This window comes from Pterocles gutturalis, unplaced genomic scaffold (assembly GCF_000699245.1).
Source record: "Pterocles gutturalis isolate BGI_N339 unplaced genomic scaffold, ASM69924v1 scaffold26092, whole genome shotgun sequence".
NCBI classification, from domain to species: domain Eukaryota; kingdom Metazoa; phylum Chordata; class Aves; order Pterocliformes; family Pteroclidae; genus Pterocles; species Pterocles gutturalis.
The window spans coordinates 12,240-32,959 of record NW_010116185.1 but is presented as its reverse complement, the minus strand read 5'-3'; the positions used below and the strand labels follow the sequence as shown (position 1 = coordinate 32,959).

Here is a 20,720-nt window from a genome sequence, read left to right as displayed (position 1 = left end):
GCAAAGCCTTCCCTAGGGAAAGGGTTAAAAAAATTACTCTTCAGGTAAAAAAAAAAGCTCGTATTAAGGCAGCAGAACTACACAAATCCCTGCTCACAGGAGAAAAAGGATAGCATCTATTGGTTCCGGCATTGGGTGGGACCCTCATCCTCCCTGGGCAGTGGAACAGGTACCCCACCACCCCCGGGGACCCTTTGCTGGTTGCTAGGTGACAGCACACCACGATCCCAGCTGGTGATGTTGCTGTGGCAACCGGCTGTGATTTCACTGCTTGTAATGCCAGGACAGTCAGCGGACACGCAGGGAGACGCGCTTGTGACGTCTGAGGCAGGCAGGCGGGTGGTAATGCCTGTCTGCCACCCCCACGGGCTTGGATCGCTGCCAGGATGTGTCCCCAGCATCCGCTACTTCATCCCCCCATTTCCTCCCCTGTTCACAGCAGTTTTTCCCCCAAAATTACCCTGGAGATCTCCCAGCCCAAGGCAGCTTGTTGTCCACACCACCCACAGTGAGCTTTTGAGCCTGCTGGGGGAAAGGTAAACACTATATTTCCTCGGTAAAAAGAGCCCCTTGTGAGCAGGTCAATCAGCCCACACAAAGGTGACTCCACCAGGGCCTGGCACAATGCATCCCCCCGTGAGTCCAGCTTCGGGAGCACAACAGCAATGATTATCTGCCAGAGCCACTTAACCTCCACACAGTGTATGGCTCATCTCACGTCCTCAGAGGCTTGTGGTGCCTGAATGGAGCAGCAGAGACTAACCCCATGAGACATCCCCAGAGCACAAACCTCCTGCCCCCACACCCGAGGCAGCACATCAGCACAGAATGAGTGTCTGGAGCACCACCTAGGACAAATACACGAGGGTTAAGCACCTGGTAGCCAGCCATACACTGCTCTTCCCTGCACTTCAGCTGAGCTCAGCTTTCACCTCTAGCAAGTGGTTCTGGAACAGATTTTTGGGAGTTTCTGCAAGGCTTCTGCCTTGAGACTGTAACACCATCACTAAGCTGTGAACATCCAAAAGCAGGAATCCAACACAAAACTGAAGTTGAACTTGTTTTGAGGTAAGGAGATTAAATCTGAATGAGTTCCTTCTTCCCCTCTTGCACCACACTAAAAATGTCAAGTGTCTGTTTTGTTTGGGTCCAGGTCTTTATAGGAATTGTTTATTATGCAGTAGCTCAGAGGCAGGAACACATGGGCAGAAGAGATTTTTTGAAAATGTTTCTGCTTATTCACACTTGCTGTAAACACTTCCTCCAGGAGATTCTAGAAAGTAGGACACAGAAGGTGTTTGCATCCAGCCACTGCATTACTAGCTAGAACCAGAGCTAAACGTGATTGAAGGCTTTGCAAATATCTATAGAAGAAAAACCCAATTAAAAGCATTTGATCTTTAAAGAGCCATTCTGGGTTATAAAGTTTGCACACCTTATAATGAAAGTCCTTAATTTTTTTTTAAACCAGGATTGCTTCTTCTAAATGCAATTTAGTAGACAATAGCTCAAGAGGGAGGACTCTTCTATACTGAGGGTTTTTTTTGCCAGCTGTATTAGGTGCTCTGATTACCCATGAAATCATAGAGGCCCCTTGCAAAACAGTCTCGAACTTAATCAACATTTTGTTTAGAATGGCATTTAGCAAAACCCAGTTTATTTTGAGCACTCTCTTGCTGACTTCTGCTGGATGCTGCAATGCAATACAGAGCTGGCTTATGCTTGGCAGTACCACCCATGGGGATGGGAAATGCCACCAGAGATGGGAACAAGAGCTGTCTAGAGGTGGGAGTACAACAGGAAACAACTGACAGATTAGGACATAAATCAAGTGACTTGCATGACAGAACGACTGGGGTAAAAGGTTGCTCATAAGTAGACCAAGAGAGCATTTCATTTTGAAGAGATACAGGTTGGCCTAACAATTTTGTTAGGTATCCTCCTGGAGAGGCTCAGTTCTGTAGCTGCAGAGATTCGCACCAGATTTCCTTCGTGGACAGGATCCCCATCGGTGTCTGAGAGGGGGACTGCCAAGATCAGAAGTGCTGGGAACACTTCATTAACTGTTCTCACCATCTCCTAACTTGTTCTTCCACGGAAGATTCTAATGTCAAAGGATGTAAAGAACATTTTTAAAAGGAAGAATTACTTGCATAGTTTTGGCTGGGTTATGATTCTTCAAAGATGAGCACAGTAACGCAGATGTGTAATAAATGTAGAACTGTCACAGAACAGTTACAAGATCTAGGGATGTATGTGTACCTAAAGCATCCAGCTCACTTGAATTTGCCCTTTAATTACCATTTACTAGTTTCACCATGCAGTTCATATGACCTAAAAGAAAAAAAACCTATTGTGTTTTGTCTTCATTGCTTCCTCCTTCCCATCCCTCAGTCTTTCTCCCCTCCTGGATACATCTCAAAAATCAGTTGAAGCTTAAGTTATCACCAGCCTCAGGCTGGTAGTTACTGATGCAGTTTTGCTCCTTAAGCTGATGTGAGACCATGTTATCTCTCAGTTCCTTTGGGGTTAGCTTGGCCCCCACTTTCAGTACACTGAGGAGGGAAGATTTAGCCTTGCAATTCTCTTGTTTGCTACATCCTCGGGAGTCTGCTCCTGACTCCACTTCCAGACTTGGCACAGTTTAGTAACAGCTCTTAGAAAGCTATTCCATTTGGCAACTATTTAGCACCAGTTGCTCATGTTTGTTTGTTGAACAAAGCACCATTGTATTTGGTTGCCTACAAGCTCAGATCAAGGAAAACTAAGTCTTCTGCAACTGAAGGATAGACCGGCAGATTTGTTGCTCACACCAGGGCCACAAGGCAGGTACAAACCTTAAGACTTTCCAGAGGAAGGGTCTACACTTACAGAAGAGATCCATAGTCCCATTAGCTTTTGCAGGTGAAGTGTTTCAGGACCGAGTAAATACCCACAAGTTTTAACAGAAGGGGACCTTTCGGAGGAGTACTTAAAGAATTCTCCTTTGTTTCTTTACTTGGTTAGCAAGTGTTTTGCACAGATTTTATTGCAACAGCAGAAAACTGAGGTTCTGAGAGACTAAGCAATAATTGTCAGTGTAAGCCAACAAACAAGACCCCAGTAAAGGAAAAATCTCCTCTCCACTCAGGCTGACTGCAAAGAGTTTGAGCTTTTCTCTTGATCTTAAAGAATGGAGATGAATTGGAAGCGGTTTTTCTTGTTTATTTTTCAAGTGTGGATTAGGAATTTAGTGAGTTATGTCCCATACTGAAAGTGTACCACCTCAGGAAAAAGCTGACACCATCCCTTTATAGAGTTTACGCTTTACTCTCTGTACCCCTTACATAAAGGACAATGTGTAAGTTGCATAAGTTGTATAAGACCAGACATTGAAAAAACATCCTAGCTGTAACGTTAGCTGAGTAGAACAGATGGCCCAGAGATGTTACAAGGTCTCCAAAGGAAGCTTTCAAGAAGTGGCCAAGTAGCCACCAGTCAATCAAGGATGGCCAATTTTTGCCTTGGCATGAAAAGAACTAGGCAAAGTTAAGCCTGAAAGAGGCCTTCTGAGGTTTCTCTATCTTTTATGCAGGCAAGACTTTTGGTCGCATTGGGTCAAGTCTTCCTGCTATTTATGAATACTGAAGGAAAGAGGTAGAGAATCCTGAAGGAATACTCACAAGAAATAAGCGATCTCTAAGGCTTTGGAACAGACTTGCATTTTCACTCTACATGGGCACAAAGTAGCTGAGGGGTGAAAATAAATGTAAATGGGAATATTCAGAGGGAGGTTCCAACCTTTGCTTGAACGTGAGCTCTTGAACAGACTCAGATACTGACGCAGTCACGCTCTCCAGCAGATTTATGTTTAGATGAAGCTAAATGAGAAAGCCTGAAATGCCTGTGTTTGTTCAAAGAGATTGTTTGCAGAATTTAGCAGTGTGATATTTGTCCAAATAACATCTATTGATCGGCTATCTAGTTGCACGGGGATTTGCTAACTCAAATTATTTCTGTAGTTTTTGCCTTTAATCCAGAGAGATTTATTTCCCTAAGCTTTACTGGATGTTGTTTTTCACTCCATGCACAAATTCTGCCTAAATGTTGCACTTATTTCCCTCTCGACCTTAGCACAAGGGACCAGACATCTTAGTGAAGACTAACTAATAAATAGTCAAAGCTTTAAGAGCTCAAGGCAAATGCTTGTGAAATTGATGATTTCATTAATACTACCCCTTTCCTCTGGGCCTTTCAGTGCCTGAAGCACTGGTGCCATGGGCACAGGCCCTCACTCTGCAGAGCTGCAGATGAGGAGGGGTGTCTCAGCCTTAGGCTGCTTTACCAACCTCTGCTGCAAGAAAGCGCTACCCCCAGATCTGCCTATATTCATCTCAGTCAAGGCAAGACAGCTCAAAAAGCCACTACTCAACCTGCTCAGGATCACCTGGCTTGTTTTCATGGTATTGAGGAATAAGCTCAGCTCAGAGTTAAAGGTAAAAAAGGATAATACACACTTGGGAACAGCATATTTTTTTTTTTCCTGACAGAAGCAATTGCATATACCTGGTGCTTTGAAAGCAAAGTAAACACAGGCACCTCAAGATCTCCCAGGCAGCACCTTCCCTTCACTGACACAGACCCCAAAAAAGGCAAATAGAGTGTGGTGCCATTTAAGAGCAGGACTGGAGGCAGGCAGAAACATTGCTCACAAGCGATTTTCTTGGCTGGCTAGAATAGACAGGCCAAGCACCATTTTACTTTGAGCACCTTTAAGGGTAGGCAGGTGCTACTGCAGAAACCTCTACTGAGCTTGTAGCCACTGATTTGTACAATTTAAAACAATTCCTCAAAACCCACCTACAGAGGATTAATAGGTTGATTTACTTCATTTAAAGAGGCCTCCTCCATTCTAGACATTATCCAACCCAGCAGCTCAGAGATGCTTACCAAGATTAACTCTGGCACCACAAGACACAGCCCATCAGCTGCAGGCTGGCTCTCAGCAGCTCCTTCCTTTCAAATGAGTCATTTTCATCAGGCTTTGAAAACCTGGGAAATTCCTTCTGTCTTCCCATCCTTCATAATCCTTCATCAAGAAACAGTAGCACAGACTAAGAAGATCAAGTTGGGGGAGAGGGAAGGAGACAGGCAACCTTTCTCCCTTTGTTATAGGTCACTGCCTCACTTCAACACAGGAAGGGAACACTTGCCCAATGTGGGACAGTCCCAGATCACACAGCTTTAGTGCTCCTGCTCCCAGACACAAGCCTCCTCCATCAATCTCTGCCCCTTCTTACAGCCAGGGAACACATTGCCAAGAAAATATTTTGCTGTATCAAAGGGGTGATGCAGAAGCCTTTCCAAGCACAAACTTGTCCAAATAAAGATATTAGCTCTCCTGTTTCTTTTAATCTCCCTAAGCAGAGCTATAAACCACCCCAGGTCAGGGAAAATAGCCTAATCTGACCAAAACGCTTGTTCAGACCCACATACCAAGTAATCTGTGGTGTTAACCCTTCCCACAGCTCAGGGAATGTAACATAAGCACCCAAAGCCAGCTGGCCAAGGTGCAAGTGTGCTCAGCCTGGGGACATGGAAGGGGGAAGGAGGAAACAGCTGGTTCTGCTGGAAAGCCACTGCCAAAGCACACACACATCTATACCTATATATATGCACCCCCTCCACTCCTCCTTCCCCTCACATCACTTGGCATACAAGACATTTGCACAAGGCACTTGCAAGTATTTCAAACACGTGGACAGTTTTCTTTAAGCCTGTTTCAGCACCACAGACTGAAATGGCTTGTTCATACCTACCCAGTCTGCTGAGTGCAGACAGACAGGCAGCCATCTCGCAACACTCCAAACGCCTTGTCCGCCCCTCTGTGCAACAGTGGATGAGGCCACTGTGGGACAAGTTGGAAACATCGAGGCCAAGCTGCTGCTGCTTTAACATTGCAGGGAAAGTTTTTGCTTGTGTACCCATGGTCTCCCATATTCACCACAGAAGAGGCAGTACTTCAAAAACACTCAAATAATCACTCTTTGGTGCATTCCACCAGCATCGTTAGGCAAATGTCCATAAATACCCTTCTCACAAACCCTGTCTCACTGAGATTATCCTTGTCTCCTTGGCAACTGTCAGATGATGTATAATGCTAGCAGGGATTAGCCCCAATGAGCCTTATAACCCTCGAGTAAATTCCTGCTCTGTGAAGAGACCTAGCCAAACACTCTTTTTGCTGGTAATTTTAAAGCATTGCCACAAACAATATTAAATCCAAGAACCTTTCCATAAACCTGAGTAAGGATGAAAACTAATATGGACCTTTATAAGTGGTAGTATTTGCTTTGTACTCCAAACAAATAAGTTTGAGACATGTGGATATACCTGGTGTTTCACAGCTTGACAAGTAAAGCTGTATTTTCAATCAGTACTTAAGAGAAGGCTTCTTCTGAAAACTTGGGCTCTAATATCTTTATCTCCTTTGTCCCTTGGTGACAGTGGGGATCATGCTGGGAAATTCCAAATCCCCACAAGAGCTTAATAAACTTATACTGCACTTTAACCTATTAATTTCTGAAAACTAGCCTGTATTCAGGTCAACACTTGACATCCATGTGCATACTCTGACATAAATTGCATTGAGACTGTCTCTGAGCACACAGCTGTGGGTCATACCCTCATGCCCCACTCCTCCCTACTGCTCAGCATCAAGCCAAGGAGGTACAGCCCCAACACCACAAGCTTTCTGAAAGTGGTGCATTTCTCTGCACCCTACCATGTTTGGACCTGGTGAGAAAGAAGTTGTTTGCCTCTTGGTACCCCATTTGGCCTGCCGAGGCACCCAGAGCAGGCTTTTGCCATGGGGGGGGGTACTAATATCACACAGATGAGACCTGTCTACACATAGGAAATGCAGAATATGCTAGCGCAGGGAGCCAGGCAGCACTGCATTATGCATAAGCGTGAAGGGTTGAAGTATTTAAGTGATAACAAACAGCCTGTGGTGCACAAGTGACACGTTTAAACTACTTGTTCCTTCTTCGGTCTTTATAATGTCCCAGCTTGGGGAGATCTGCTCTAGTTCAACAGGACAAAAAAAAAAAAAAACTTTGAGCAGAGCCAAGAAAAGGAGGCTAAAAGAAGCATCATCCTCAGCAGCAAAACCAAAACCAGACACACTACAACAGAAATAAAAGTATTTCTGTAATTAAGCAAACAAATCTCTGGCACGGCTTTATGTCTATGTATGAATTCAACAACAAGCCTATCTATTAATGCTAATATCTATTAGAGTAATTAACTAGAGAGAGCTGAGAGGAGGAAAAAAAAGTCTCCAAGATTGTTGCAGGAGGTAGGTCACAAAACAGCCAAGCCACGGGCTGGTGGGGAAGCCAGTGTAGGCAGGGTAGTGACAGGGAAAAGAAAAACCAAGTCTCGGCACAAGCTGGTTAGCAATGATGCAACATGATTTCTTTGCACGCTTCTGTGGACCTGTTTACTCCCCAGCCATCTGCCAACTCCAGCACACACCTCATCACGTGTGAGACAGGATGGGGGAAAAGGGATCAGGGGCTTAAGGCAGGTGATTTTTAGCACAGATAGGCTAAAAGTCTTCTTAACTAACATGCCTATGTACTAGCAGAAATTTTAAGTGACACCATTTTAGGCAATCCTGCACACAGCAAACACTCAGTAGATTTAGTATTGCTACCACGGGCTTTCGCACATAGAAAAATTCAGCTACAGCAGCAGGAGGTATAAAAACTGCTGGGAGCTGAATACCATGATCTCCTCTGTCACTGATCACATTACTCTTGCTTTTGGGCAGCAAGAAGAAGAGAAAGTTAATAATTTAGAGGCAGTGATGCTAGGGAAGATCCCTGTTTAAAATCCTACTGTAGTAACATAACAATTGAAGCAGTAGTTCAGCCTGTGCTCACATGCAGGATAATCCACACACGTTTGTGCAAGGCAGCTCTCTCAGCTGAAGACAAAGCAATAAAATATCTGGAAAGCAATAAAAGCTTCCCACAGTTAAATGTGAGCACACTCAAACAGGACTTCCAAAATGAAGCACACTCCAACAACCCAGTAACTTGTCAGGGAGACTTTGAAGCTAAAGAACAGCCACTGCCACACCGTTTTTGTTGTGTGCTATTTGGTGTACTTTAGCTGGTCTCCCGTTACCTAGTTAGGGCCAGAAAGCACATGCAAAGGGTACATGACACTCATCAGTCCTGGCATTTGCTTAAAAGCACCACAGCCAAAACCAACAGCATTTTCCCCACCTTCTCCCCTTTCTCCCAAAGGTCACCCATAGGCCTTTACATGCTCTAGCCCTCCAAGACAAATCACTGTGGGTGAATGGGGGATTTGGGTGAAGGAGGGAAGCACAGTCCCTTCTCTGATTGTGAAAGCTTTATCAAGGATGTTACTTCTTTCCAAACAAAGCCTCAGCCATCAAACCATCATCTACCAAGGAAAAAGCATCTTTTCTCAGCATCAAACACACAGGACAGGCTGCTAATTCTCACAGCATCTGTCAGTACAATGTTTCCCAATCTAAGATCTTGTGTGGTGCTTACGGGTCTCCACTCCCCCGTGTTGGTTTGGAGGCAGCCTCATGGCTTGGTCACACAGAAACCTGGGCTGCAGATCCTGCCCAGTCCCCACATCTGCCCAGGCACCTGCTCCCTGCTGCATGCCCGTGCCCAGGCTCACTGCAAGCTTTCTGTGTCTACATGGGGTCAGTCGTCAGAAAGCAACAGCCTCAGTGCCCAAAAAACACAGCCTGATTGATTCTTGTCCCTCTAAGCAGCATCTTAGACTGTGGGGGAAAAAGCTTTCAATTCATTGATGCCTGACCTACATTTGCAAAACCTTGGCTATAGGTGTAAGTCTAAGTATAGCATGTGTGTGCCAAATTTGCTGCCCACAGGCAAGCACAGAGCCTTTGTCTGCAATGCTTTCAGTGGACTCCAGTTTACATGCAGTTACTCTAACACAGCTGTTGGCATGTTGCTACAGCTGGTTTTCCTTCTGACAGCACTGCACCTCTCCTCCATCAGAAAAACACCAGAATACATGAAGGGTTTGTGAGTGAGGCAGCTTGCCCCATACAGGGCCATCACTTTACCTTAAGTGATATTCACAGATACACTAAAGCCTGAAACTCCTACAGAGAGGGGCTCTTTCCAGTCCCCAACAATGACTCCCTTGCATGTGTATGATTTGGCAGAGCACAGTGTATTTTATACACCATCCTACAGTATGTGCTGCACCCACCTTGTTTTTCCGTTAAGTTTCTCCACATCTGCTTGGCTTTATGTTTTATTTCTAAGCACGGTTTCTTGTAGGACTTAAAGTACCAAAATGCCGCTGAGTTTGCCAAAAGCTGTTATTTAAATAAATTAATGCAAGAACTTTTTAAAAGCTAGATTGTAGGAGGACAAGGCCCCAAGGAGAGATACACATTCTTGTTTCTGGACCCTCCCATCATCCAGACTCCGGCCACAGCAACACCTATGCAGAGCCTTCAGGGGAGCACCTCACCTGCCAGGCTGATACATGCATAAGAAAATCTGGCCATTTTCAGAAGTGCTCAGCAGCTTTCCAAAAGCTGAGTTATGGGTATTGTTCAGAAAACTTACCCTCAACTTTGCATACACCTGCTGTGGCTTAATTTAGCAGCTCTGGCTCATTCTAGAAGTTACTATTACATATTTGCCACTACATATTGCTATCTCAGTGCAGATTGCTCTGAAGGCCAAGCTCCTGCCCTGAGGATCTACAACTTAAAGACCTAATACCCTTAGCACTTACATCTGTGCCACTGCACAAAAAGGTAAACAAGTACTTTGTGTTCAAGCATCTGCGCTCCACTGAGTCATGAGCTGAACCTCAGCATTCAGCTTCAGCAGATCAGTGTGCTCAGGTGTTAGTAATAACACATTTGTAATTATCTTTTGTCAGCAATCACCAAGAGCAAGGACTGCCTTGTGCTTGAAGTCTGCTCCAAAGACCTTATGCTCTAAACAGATCTTTTCATGCTGCCAACAAGGGAGAACAATTCAGGAATAGCTGGAGGCTGCTGAAGTACAGGAAGAAGTATTGCTAAGTTAAATGGTATCTCCAGAAGCTTTTTGTCTGCAAGTATCCAGCACAGTTCTGTTGTGTTTAGAATGGCAGATCAAATGCTAGCTGACCAAGAAATATTTTTAAGTAAAATGTTACCTAACAGCTCCAAGAAAGTATATTTGGACCTTTTTATGTAAGCATTGCAATTGTGACATGCTGCTGTGTGGTTGGTTGGGTTTTTTTTCCCCAAAACTTTGTGATAGACTTGCTCATTTTTATGGCACTCACCTTTCATTTATGACCCTACTGCATCTATCAGGTATAAAAACATTTAGTGAAGAGAAGGCTTTAATGGAATAGTTTGAAGCTGTAGCTCCCACCCTGGCCAATATTCACTATAGGGTTTGGGTTTCCTTTCTTTTCTACAGAAAGAAGCCACAAGTTCCACTGCATCGGCTATGAGAAATAAGCCTTCTGCACAGAACATTTCTATCTTGGCTTTAGTTAAGCCAAATTAAAAAAAAAAAAAAAAAAAAAGAGAAACAACTTCTTAGCTCTTCCTCCTTTAGGTTTTGAAGTAAATTCATCAAGTTGTGAAAAAAATGAACAAACACATCAGTACTGTTTTTAAGAAACAGCCTCATGGAAGTTATTATTGGGAGTCAGACTTGGCAGGGATTTAAAAGCTAATAAAACATATCCCAGGTCAATCTACCACAAAGTTTAAATATACATCTATGTTTTACAAAATATTTTCTCTCTTCCTGTCAAAAGGCTTCCCGAGAGAAATTAACATATTTTAAGCCAACTCCTTGAATTTTACCCTTTTTTGGCATCCACCCATTTCACCTGTATGGGAATGAACACCAGTACTTCTATGCACTTAGACAGACATGTTTGTAAACACAAGTTTGAGCATCAGGTCTCACATACATTGGAAAGCTTTTGGTTTGTGTATTACTACTAAAGCCTAGAAGAGTATATTCTGGGCTTAACAGGTATAGGGATGACGACTGCAAGAGCAGGCAGAGCTGCTAGCCTGCCATCACATATTGGATATCCCCAATAGAACTCAGTTCATTTTATTTGAAATAAAGGAGAGAGAGTGCTTAAACCCAGAGTAAGAGACTGCAAGAAGCTTAATTATTGTGTCTTGCTTCCAGGCACATTTGAGTTTGAACACTGCCAGGTTTAAAGTCTAAGACTAAAATAATTTCATAAAAAAAATAAATTCAAGAATGGAGAGTCACTGCCCTGACTTCTGGCTACTGAGGGAATACAAAGCTTCTCGGAGCAGGAGGGTACGTTACATTTCTCTTTGCCTCCACCATCATAAGCTTCTGCTTCTTTTTGCAAGAATTTTTAATGACCATGTTAAGTCTTCATGTTTCCAGTTCAGCTTTTTCCAAACTAGTCAGGCATTTGTATTTTATTAGGCTATCATCTGACCTACACTTATGGCTCACCAGAAATTTACTGAAGAAATATTTTTAATCATTTAGCTCAAGTAGAAAAGTCAGGCTGAGCTGAAAAAGTCTGGATTAAAAACCAACATCAAAGGTAACTTGGCCAAAATGTTCTATCAAGATAAAATATGCCTTTCATCAGGCAAAAAATAACTTAGGGAAATTAAGCATTAGAAATGCATTAGAAGTTATCTAGGAGAGCAGACCACTCAACTTACTGATGCAAAAGATGAACCATCTAGATTTCAAGCTGTACCAGTTCCCTCTGCTAGGCCAAGGCAAAACTTAAGACACTTCAGTCTCACATACATGTATGACTTTTTAGCCTGAAGGTCCCAGACCCTCTTGCAACATGCTGGACCCAAGCTATGCTCCACTTAAATTAATGTGGTGGTTCCTCTCAGGTCCACTAGCATTACTAGGCTTGATTATTTAAGCCATAAGCCCTTCTGCTTCCATTTACAAATAGGTAACTACAGTGCAGAAGAGCAAGTGCTTCATTCAAGGTCACGTGCAGCATCTATACAGCACTAGAAGAGCCTGCTAGTATCACGCTTTATTACCCTATTCCTTCTCAACAACCGGAAGCCAAGGAGCTGCAAACAAGCTCCATGTTCAGCCCTCCATAGAGCCCTAGAGCAGACACCAGCCCTGCAAGCTACAGTGCAAGGCTATCTCATGTCCCACATCTGTTCTGCAAGCAGAATTTGCATACAGAGAGCAAGAGCCTCTGCGTGCACTACTTAGCATTGCATGTCCTCCAGGCACACTTTGTCCTCAGAGTTATCTCCAGTGCTAATTTATTACAGCAATGAAAGCAGCAGGCCTCCAGCATTCCCTCCTACAGGAAGCAGGCTGACTCATTTTTCCACACACTGTATTTTCCTCTCCACAAGAGCCAAATGCTTAGGTCAAGAATAAACCACAAAAAAGGGAGGCTCGTGTGTAAGCACCTCCTAAAACACGTGCACAACCCACATCCACTTGTGAAGCTATTTCTTTAATTCAAACAATGAACCTAGAGACATGACACCCAGCTAGAGTTGCCCCCATATGGCAAATAACTGTCTTTGCTTCTGCACTAAACCGCAGTTCCTAATCCTGTAAGACGATTTAGCCTAAGCTAATGGTTTTTGGCCTCAGCCAAACAGTTACCCGAGTTAGCACTTGCTGAAAAACAAGTTGAAGACCACCACTTTGCATTCATTCCCCTAAGCAGTTATCTTTAGCAGCAGTTCCAGTTCTCCAGCTACGAAAAGCACTCACAGCCAGGCAATGCAAGCACTTCTCCCCTAAAAACAGCCAATCCAGTTTCAGGTTGAGCAAGTTCAGGCTTTGTGGAAGTTTCCACCAAGGAGCTAAACGTCTCCACTCTAACAACACTTCTCCATCTCAACAGGCAGGTGCGAGCCCAACCCCACCCAGAAAAAAACTCAGCTCCTCCCTTCTCTCTCTTATAGCCAGCACCCCCTGGCCTCTGCCTCTCAGGTGTGAGGCATTTGAGTTGATGCAGCATTAACTCCTTGCCATCCACAGGAGCTCACTGCATGACTGGGGTGTGTAGAGAAGGAACTGCTCACATTCTTGGGCTGCTTTATTTAAAAACTCAAGTAAAGAGGAGTGAGGTCAAAGGACATGCTAAGCATTTCCTACTTGTCTTATAGAAGGGAAAGGGGAACAGATCTGCAGCAAAAATTCTCACTTTCTTGCAAGCAATAAAGTAGCACATTTCCAAAATATCACACCTGTGGAAGTAGAGCAGATGTTAGCGTAAGATGCCACTGCTGTCCTTTGTCTCACAGAATCCTCTTGGACTAGATCTGTTATAGCCATGAGACTTTTCCCATCAGTTGTGTGTTTGGAACCTGATGCCCTTTGGCAGGTAAGGGTCCTCAGCCTTTAGATCTTTGATTCCCTTTTTTCTTGACAGGTCAATTTTGTGCTAAAAAAAATGCTCATTTTTTTCCTCTTTTGCCCACCCGCTCTGTTGTCAGTATAGGACCCCCCCAACCAATATAGCTGGTCTGTGTTGTACAACATCAGCCTGTTTTCCACTGAAGGGAAGGCTCATCAACTTGTATGGCTGTAACAAAGGCGGTCAGGCAGTGTGCCACAAAATCAAACCCTTCTGTCTAAGCAGACATGGATTTATTGGATCCTCTGAATAAGAAGAGAGAATAAATAATCAGGAAGTGTAAAGGCCATTGCAGGTAGCTGACTGTGAAGGTGTGTGGTACAAAGGCACCAAATGCCAGATATGAAGTAATTTGCCTAAATTGCACTAAAAAAGGTGACAGAGGCAGGGAGACAGTGTGCCACATCCAGCTCACGATTCCACATAGATGTATGACTTCAGTGCCAGGCCCCAGTGAGGACACCTCAGGCTGGGTGCTGCATGTCCCTGCCATGGCCGCCTCACAGATCTTACCTGAACAAAGCAGCAGTCAGCTGGGGGTCAGAATGAGGGTGCGTGAGGGAGTGGGCTGACAGGTTGCAGAGATGGTTCCTAAGCACAAAGAAGCCTGTGTTAGGAAGGAAATCTTACCTGCAAAAGCTGAGCAGATTTACTCACTCTGGCTACTGGCATTTAATCCACCTGCCAGCCTGCTTATAGATATATAATAGGGATATATATTACATAGCACTATCATAGCATTTTTACAGTCTTAAAAATCCATTTTTTTCTAAAAATATCCCATGGGATCAATGTTAATGGTCTCTGTTGGATGTTTACAACCAAAATATTTTGGAAGTGTTCCTGAATTCTCATTTTTCCACACAAGTTCTCCAGGCAGTGCCAGCCCCCACACCAGGACCAAGCGCGACAGACATTCTGTATTTAAATTTCCCCACACTTGGACAGTAGCAGAGTGAGAGATGAGACCAGAGGAAGAGGACTCAGCCCTACCACATCATTTGGCAGAGATGGGGACAATGCTGGCTTTGTCCATGATGCACAATGCTCCCCAGCTCTAATGTCCTGTGCTGCACTGGGGAGCGGTGGGGAGAAGTCTTCTGGAAAAAGTTTAGCCAGGTCTCCCCCCCTCCTCCTCCTCCAATGTGGTGCTCACGGGGCTACTTCTCACACTTTTTACCTCAGTTGTCACTGCCAGGCCGTGTTTTGTCCTTTTTTAAGCACATCTTTCCAGAGGCGTCGCTGACAGGCTGAGCTGTGCCCTGCAGTGGAGCTGCTGCAGAACCGGCTGGAACCGGCTGTGTCCAGCACGGGGCGGAGCCGGCCTCTCCTCAGAGGGGGCCCTGCAGCCCTGCCTGGACACCTGGACCCAATAAATTGCACCCCTCACCTCCTTGAAACACATATTTAAGAATTGTCATTAAAATGTGCAATCGTTGCACACCCTTCAAAACTTCACTGGCGACATGAACCACAAAGAAAACCTCCTTGCACCAAAATCGACGTGGCATCATCACAACATCACGAAGGTGGGCAATGTACACCCCTTGGCCCTTCACCACTGTTAATCCAGTCAGATGGCCCGTCTGAGCTTTGCCCGTTATGTCTCCCAGTCACTGCTTTTACTTCAAATTCTTCTAATGGTAAATGATCTCCCTGTCTTTATCTCAACCCATGACCTTTTTCATCACATTTTCTCCCCCGTCTTGTTGAGGAGAGGGAGTGAGAGCGGCTGGGTGAGCATCTGGCCAGCCACCGCAGTGCCATGGCTCTTCGTATGTGCGGCAGCATTGCCATCGCGGGGCTGAGGGTGCCACATCCCGGGGGCCATCTGTGGAGGAATCCCTCCTTTGTGCACGTAAATCAGCAAATGCAAACTGAAGCCCTCAAAAGGCATTGAACAGCGAGCACTACTATTACGTAAGCGCTTTCCTGGATAAAATAATACTTAGAATAACAACTTAAAGTTGACCTGAATTAAAAGCTTCGGTAAAAATGCTCTCGAAGATTCCCTAACCAGGCAATCTCCACATTTGTAGAATATAGATGGTTGTTTACAGTACCAGTGTGCCAAGGGCTGGAAAATAGCCTCACCCCTTTCTTGACATGGGTCGGTTAGCCCATAAAACCAGGCTTCCTGCCACCGCTGGTGGCCATGGGGATACTGGCTGCGGCAGCAGGGCAGCAATCCCAGTCCTCCCAGGCTTCCCTCAGCAGCCAGATTAATGTATTTTTTAAAAAAAAATGTTACTCTAAAGCAAGATGTTTGTTGTCTCCTCCTTTGCTTTCGTTTCAGTACCCAAATATATTTTTGTTCCAGAGAAGAGCTGGGAATCCAGGACCCTGAAGGCAGGGGAGGCAGCGATTAGTGGTTTGAAGTGTTAATGGTACCACAGTGGGAATGGGGAGTCCCTCGAACTCAGCTATTAGCAAATTAATAAAAGGGGTAACACGCTCTCCTGAGTGTTACAAATTTAGCACTAATTAGGACTTCTCTTTCTTAGCTATTTTAGGCAAGAAATTCTTTAATATCCTTTGTTAAATTTGAATCATCTTGTTTGTAGAAGTAAATCATACAGAAACATTGGTTTCTTCACCCAGCTACAATCTATTCAGCTTTTTCCCTTCTTCTTTTCTTTCTAACATGACTTACAGCTGGGTATTTTGAATGCAGTTAGTTTTATTTAGCCAATTGTCCCCCATAAGAGGGTTTTCTTTGAATGAAACTAATCTACAGGCCATTAATTTCTCACAGTCTGCCCCAAACATTGCAAAGATCCCCTCTTCACAGAAGCATCAGCGCTCCAATTTATTTACATTATATAATTTATTTATTGCTTGTATATTCCAGATGTTAAACCTCACAGAGTTATTGTAACTGGTAAGCCATATTTTTCTGCCAACTATCTACACAGTTTTGTGTATTTTAGCACTTCAGAATTAATTGCAAGACAAACTTTATCAGGTTTGCAATGAAAACAAGCCCTTAATTAAAGCAAAGGCCAAAATGTCCTCCTGCTCTTCCTTTCTGATTGCACTGCCCAAATCTCATCTAAACCTTGCCTGAAGTCCAGAAAACAAATCTCACAGTTGATTGAATTTATCTAATTGTGAATTGATGTCTATGCTTTTGCAGATATGTTTCAAAATCTGCCTGGTGCCTGTGTTGGCTCATTTGCCTATACCCAGGAAATTAATTCTTTCTTAACTATAGAGCAAAGCTATGATTTGGGCAATATATGTCTGCCTTTCCAGAAAGAATATTACTTCTCTCTAGCAAAATCAATGTATCACTGAGTGATTGACATAAGCACAAAAGGTTTTCGTTTTTCATGTTTAGGAAAACACTGATGGGGAAGAGAAAGCGCTAGAGTTTGCATAACGGGAGTAGAGCCAGACTGGCTGAGGCAGAAGAAACTCACTTCAATTCAACAAAAGCCATAGCTTATTTGAGCAATAAAGGGAAAATGTAGACAGAAGATTACATCTTCTGATGACACTAAGTAAAAGAGTATGTTAGAAGTAGTCAGTAGTGAGCTCGTGGTTTAAAACACACATGCACACATGTATAGCAGTGTGGAGAACCCACGTAGACACCATATGAAAATACACCATAAAGCCTGAGAAATACTGGACACTGACAAGGTGTCTTTCCACAAAATAATGCAGATTGATATTAAAATCTAGACTTTATAATCAATTAGAAACGGTAGTTCAGCAGCAGTATTAATAACCTCTGAAACAAATGCAGCATGAAAAGGGGGTTTCCACGACACAGCTCAGCTCAGAAGACTTTGCTTGTGTCTATGAAAAATCAAATCTTTGCAAAGGTGAGACTAAGTATCGGCTATTTCTCTATCTAGAAGAACTGGATGAAGACTTTTCCTCCTTCTCCTGTGGAGGGAAACACATGACAGTAATTTCTGTTTACTTCTGTTAAATAGCTGGTCAGAGAGAGGATTCTGCACTGTATGAGGCTAAAGAAAGTATTATTTTTTACTTTTCTCTACTGCATGAGGTAGGATGTGAATGGTGTAGGCTGAGGTGACACTGTAGCATCCTGTGTGCGTTAGAGCCCTAAATGCTAACAGTAAGTGAGTCCTTTCTTCGCTCCATGTGGGCTATTACTGGAGGAATACGATGGGTGAGTGTGTAAGCCGAGCAGCAAGTAGATAAATTCCAGATGATGATTTAAAGCTGATGAATACAAACCTCACAGTCCTGCAAGCAGTCTAGTACCAGAAAGGACCTTTGAGGAAAATTCATTTCCCTTCTGTCGTAGGCAGCCCTCTGAAAGAAACTGCATAATAAAGTGATCCAGCTACATCACAAAATGAATTTTTGACAACATTTCTCCTACTGCAGTGGTGCAGGAGGAGGAATCCTACTGCAGCTCCTTGGAAATGTAGAAATCTTCCTGTTCCCATCCTAAATATACTTTTATGCAGTTTATTCGCATCATTTTTTCTGCCAAAATTGTGCTTCTGCTTAAATAGCGCTTCTCCCTTCTGTGTGCTTAGCCGTGATGTATTTATAGGGAGTCCTTTCTCAGCATTCGTTGCCTGAGATAAAACAAGCCATTCTTTTTTAGTCTCCTTTCATATAACAGACTTTCCATGATCTGGCTCACCCTTGCAGCCCATTCCTTTACCTGCTCCCATCTGAGCATGGGGACCAAAACTACTGACAGCAGCTATATATTGTCTTACCAGTACAATGCCATTAACACTCCCTTGTTTCTTCCTGCTATATTGTACATTTACACTGGCTGTACATAGAATTGTTCCAGCATATAAATTATGTTACCCAGTTAACCATCAAATACTGGTGTGTCATCTCATCTAGTACCACTTGTGCTCCTTGGGAGTGCGGTCAGCATCTTGCAGGCAAAATCCTTCAGTGCTTTTCATCTGCTGCTTTTTCATCCTTGATAGCTCCTGCAGAGTATTTCAGCATGAAGATGTTTCAGCAGTCTTTACAAAAGCAAGTGAATCATTCAAAAAAAGCAGAACCCATCCATCTTCTTTAGTGTCACCAGTTAATAGCTGCTCAGGATGCTTTGAAATCTATAGCTGCTTAAGGGAAGAAAAATAACCAACCCTTTCGTATAGTGCTGTGCTATCATTACATTTTGTGTACTCTGCCTGTGCAAGGAAGCTTTATTAAATAAATGAGGTGAGGGTGATACGCAAAGGCGTCTGATGTGAGGCTTTAAAGAAGGGGAAAAGACCAGTTATGATAATCCAGGATAAGAAGGGAACTAAAAACCAATTGGTGGACAAGATTATTTTTTATTTTTGGAAATTATTTCTCATTCCAGAAGCCAGTGGTCAGAGCCTGGCTGATTTCAAGGGCTGCTATTCTGTCTTCTGCTGCCCCTGCAAAGCAGTGTTGGGGCAACCAGAGTTTCCTCCACTTGACAGAGCTGCAACAGCCTTTTACCCCCTGCTTCTGATTTGGATTATTTTGCTGCAGACTGTGCAAAATAAGGGACCATTTTTAAAAGGGGGTAGTGTTGCCTCTGAGGGCAGCTCAGGCTGGGTCTGTGTGTTCATTCCTCAGGTCACAAGCTGCTTGAGCAAAGTCATTGCACCCTTTGGCAGAGCTGCTGCCTTGGGCTCCCTGTCAGCCAGAGCACCCCGGGTCAAATCCTGACCTGCGTTTGCCAGACATAAGGATGCACTCCCCAACCTGCCTGCAGCTGCTGACCCCAAAGTGGGTTTTCACCTCCATCCCTCCCTCCCATCTCACCTCCCTGTCTAAGGCATTGTGGCCACGGATGGCATTTGCCTTTGGACATACAGCTCTCTCTGTGCCCTGAACAGCACGGCAATGCCTCCTCTTGAGGGGGATTGATCCACTTCCAGATAATTCACTGGAGGGGGAGGTCTGTGCCTAAGTGTAATGGAACCTGATGGAGGCTAATTAAATAGAAAACCATCCATTTGTGCTGTCTCATTAGGGATTTGTCATAAAAACTTATGTTCTCTTACAAGCCTAAACAAGTGTGTTCACCATGTAAAAATCAGCCATAAAGCTGTCTGGAGAGCAGTTAACACGTCTAAGCTGTCATTTATACGGGCTGTCTGCAGCCTGGATCCTGCAGGTAGGAATGGCCTTTCCACTGTCCTCAAACCACCCTGTGTAAATGGGGCATCCCTCCTTCGAGATGGGAAAGAGGGCCAAGCCCAGCGATCCTGCACTGAAAGCCGTGTGGAGCGGATACTGCTCTGTCTGGCCCTGACAAGAGCCAGAAATCAGAGGCAAAAAGCACTTGCTATTTTAGAGCTGTGCCAAAGAAGTTCAGAGGTTTAGAAAGTGTGAATTTAATAGCAGTGTTTCCTGAGGTCTGTGGAGATTGCCTCCCCTCTGCCTTTGCGAGTGGCCTGGTCTCCTCCTCAAACCAGATCAGGCTACTATTTTTGAGGAAAACTAAATTCCTGTAGGGCATGGGAGTTGTCATGCTATTTTGCAATGGAACAAAGTTATGGGCTGTGTCCCTTTGGCTGCCCCAAGGGAAAACCAAAATGGTCTAAATGGCTGCCCTCCTCAATGTCCGTCCAGGATTAGCTTTTCCCTCATCCAAACTCTGCAGGCTTCTGTGTTTCTGCCAAAACTAGGGCTTGTGCAGAAGTCATATTGGGGCAGGTCTTCCCACAGGTAGGAAGAGATAACTGCTTTCCATCTATGGGACGACCTCCTGGGGTTAACACAAGCTGTTGTCTTCTTGCAGGCATCGGAGGTGGAGCGGCAGCTCTCCCTGCAGGTCCACACCCTCCGAGAGGACTTTCGGGAGAAGAACTCCTCCAGCAACCAGCACATCGTGCGGCTTGAGAGCCTCCAGGCTGAGGTGAGTCACCTGCGCATGGCCTCACTCCTCCAAAAGGTGTCCAGGGCTGTTCTAACTTGTACAATGAACCCCTCTGACCTGGGTAGACAAAACCTGCTGCTTGGAGCAAACAAAAGATGGCAGCTGGGGGGGCAAAGGACTCCCCCAGTGAGGATTTTTGCTGCAACCCAGGGCTGGTTTCCACCTCTGCCTCAGCCACAAGCACTCCTGCAAAATGCACGGATGAGAAGTAGCTTCCAGGATCTAAACCATGCCTGTGCTCTTGCAGGGCTACTGCCCAGTACAGCTTAAACTCTGGGGCATGGTGGGAAGGTCTGCAAAGGGTATTTTTCTGTTTTTCACGCTTGCAAAGAAAGCAACAATCCTGTCCTGCCTCTGAGCCCCACACATGGGAAAGCAAGGAGTCCCTACCTGTTTTAGCTCT

General features: G+C 44.4%; 1 protein-coding gene across 1 annotated transcript in view; it reads left to right on the top strand.

The window, feature by feature from the left end:
* CCDC64 (coiled-coil domain containing 64) overlaps positions 1-20,720 on the top strand; it is a gene marked incomplete at both ends in the record, with an annotated part of 36,939 nt that overhangs the window by 6,429 nt on the left and 9,790 nt on the right. The window contains one exon of the mRNA XM_010075444.1: positions 20,180-20,296. Within this exon, the coding sequence (XP_010073746.1) occupies positions 20,180-20,296 (117 nt within the window). The remainder of the gene's footprint in view (positions 1-20,179; positions 20,297-20,720) is intronic.